The sequence below is a fragment of the Dipodomys ordii genome, unplaced genomic scaffold (assembly GCF_000151885.1).
Source record: "Dipodomys ordii isolate 6190 unplaced genomic scaffold, Dord_2.0 Scaffold153, whole genome shotgun sequence".
Taxonomy (NCBI): Eukaryota; Metazoa; Chordata; class Mammalia; order Rodentia; family Heteromyidae; genus Dipodomys; species Dipodomys ordii.
In genome coordinates, this window is record NW_012267369.1 from 1627753 (window position 1) to 1629604 (window position 1852).

The 1852-nt window shown below is 44.0% G+C and overlaps 2 protein-coding genes across 2 annotated transcripts in view; both read left to right on the plus strand.

Moving 5' to 3' along the window:
* The window catches only part of LOC105997790 (eukaryotic translation initiation factor 1-like), a 1231-nt gene extending 1069 nt beyond the window's left edge, over positions 1-162 (plus strand). Inside the window, exon 2 of the mRNA XM_013032314.1 lies at positions 1-162. This exon is cut by the window's left edge and continues 1 nt beyond it. Coding sequence (XP_012887768.1) covers positions 1-3 — 3 coding nt within the window. The 3' untranslated portion in view covers positions 4-162.
* A 23-nt stretch (positions 163-185) lies between these two features.
* Positions 186-1852, plus strand: part of Isy1 (ISY1 splicing factor homolog (S. cerevisiae)) — a 20845-nt gene continuing 19178 nt past the window's right edge. Inside the window, exon 1 of the mRNA XM_013032309.1 lies at positions 186-246. Coding sequence (XP_012887763.1) covers positions 186-246 — 61 coding nt within the window. The remainder of the gene's footprint in view (positions 247-1852) is intronic.

Sequence of the window (1852 nt, forward strand, 5' to 3'; positions counted from 1 at the left end):
TGAAGCTTAAGTGAGGATTTCCTTGCAATGAGTAGAATTTCCCTTCTGTCCCTTGTCACAAGTTTAAAAACCTCACAGCTTGTATAATGTAACCATTTGGGGTCCGCTTTTAACTTGGACTAGTGTAACTCCTTCATGCAATAAACTGAAAAGAGCCAAAAAGAAATATGATCTCTAGCGTAAAGATGGGGAAACAGGTTTGGAGAGACCACTTCTCAGTGAAGGTTTGGAAGAACAGGGAGAAAAGTTGCGTCCCAATTTTGCAAGAACTCTTTTGCTATATCCTACATAACCCAACCCAGAAAACATGATCTATGCAGTAAGTGACTTGACACTAGTAACAGCACTTAAAAGTCACTTTGCAAAAGCCAGTCTTGGGATTTTTTTCTCCTCTAAATTCCACTTGCAGATAATAGACAGTTGTGGTGTTGAGTAAGTATAATCTAGATGGAGGCCTCCAGCCTGGTTGGGAAGAAGGGTTATAGGTAAAATTTGAAGGAGTGGGACTTAGCAAGATCTAGGTGAATGAAACTGTTCAGGAGTAAAGAATTGAAGTAGAGGGGCTGGGAAGGTGGTCAGTAGTAGAGCGCTTGCCTTGCATTCATGAGGCTCTGGGTTCGATTACTCAGCACCACATAAGCAAAAAGAAAAAAGCCGGAAGTGGCGCTGTGGCTCAAGTGGTAGAGTGCTAGCCTTGAGCTGAAGAGTCGAGGGACAGCACCCAGGCCCAGAGTTCAGGCCCCACAACTGGACCCAAAAAAAAAAAAAAGAATTGAAGTAGAGGAAAGAGCAGTATATGTCATAAGGATTTGGGCTTTTTTTTTTTTGGTCATGAAGCAGGATTCTAACTCAGGGCCTTGTATCCACTTAGCTTGCTTGCTTGATTGGTGCTCTACCACTTGAGGCATGCTTTTCTAGCCAATTTTTGCTAGTTATTTTGTTTATTTTTATTTTTTGCCAGTACTAGGGCTGGACTCAGGGCCTGTGTACTGTCCCTGAGCTTCTTTTGCTCAAGGCTAGCACTCTACCACTTGAGCCACAGTGCCAGTTCTGGCTTTTTCTGCGTATGTGGTACTGAGGAATTGAACCCAGGGCTTCATACATGCGAGGCAAACACTCAACCACTAAGCCACATTCCCAGCCTTATTAGTTATTTTTGAGATGAACTGTTCTCTGTGGGCTGACTTCACATCATAATCCTCTGATCTCAGCCTCTTGCATAGCTAGGATTACAGGTGTACACCACCAACACCTGCCTGGACATACTTTTCTTTTTTTGTTATTGTTGTTCATGTAGTAAGTAAAGCATTCTGTTAAAAAACTTTACAATCATTATCCTTGTAAAACCTTTCACTAAAAAGTAAATTGAAGCTGGGTGCCAGTGGCTCACCCCTATAATCCTACTTACTCAGGAGGCTGAGATCTGAGGATCTCAGTTCAGAGCCAGGCCAGGCAGGAAAGTCCGTGAGATTCTTATCTTCAGTTAACCAGCAGAAAACTGGAAGTAGTGCTATGGCTCAAGTGTAGAGTGCTCGCTTGGAGCTGAAGAGCTCAGGGACAGCGCCCAGGTCCAGAGTTCAAGCCCCATGATGTACAAAAACAAAGTAAATGGAGCCAGGCATGACAGTTCACACATCTGACACCAGGTCTTGGGAAGATGAAGAAGGAGGATTACAAGTTCAAATCCACCTTGGACAAGACCCTGCCCCATTAAAAAAAAAAAAGAAAGAAAGAAATGGGGCCTGGGAAGGTGGCTCAGTGGTAGAGTGCTTGCCTCCCATGCATGAGGCCCTGGGTTCAATTCCTTAGCACCACATAAGCAGAAGAAGCCAGAAGTGGTGCTGTGGCTCAA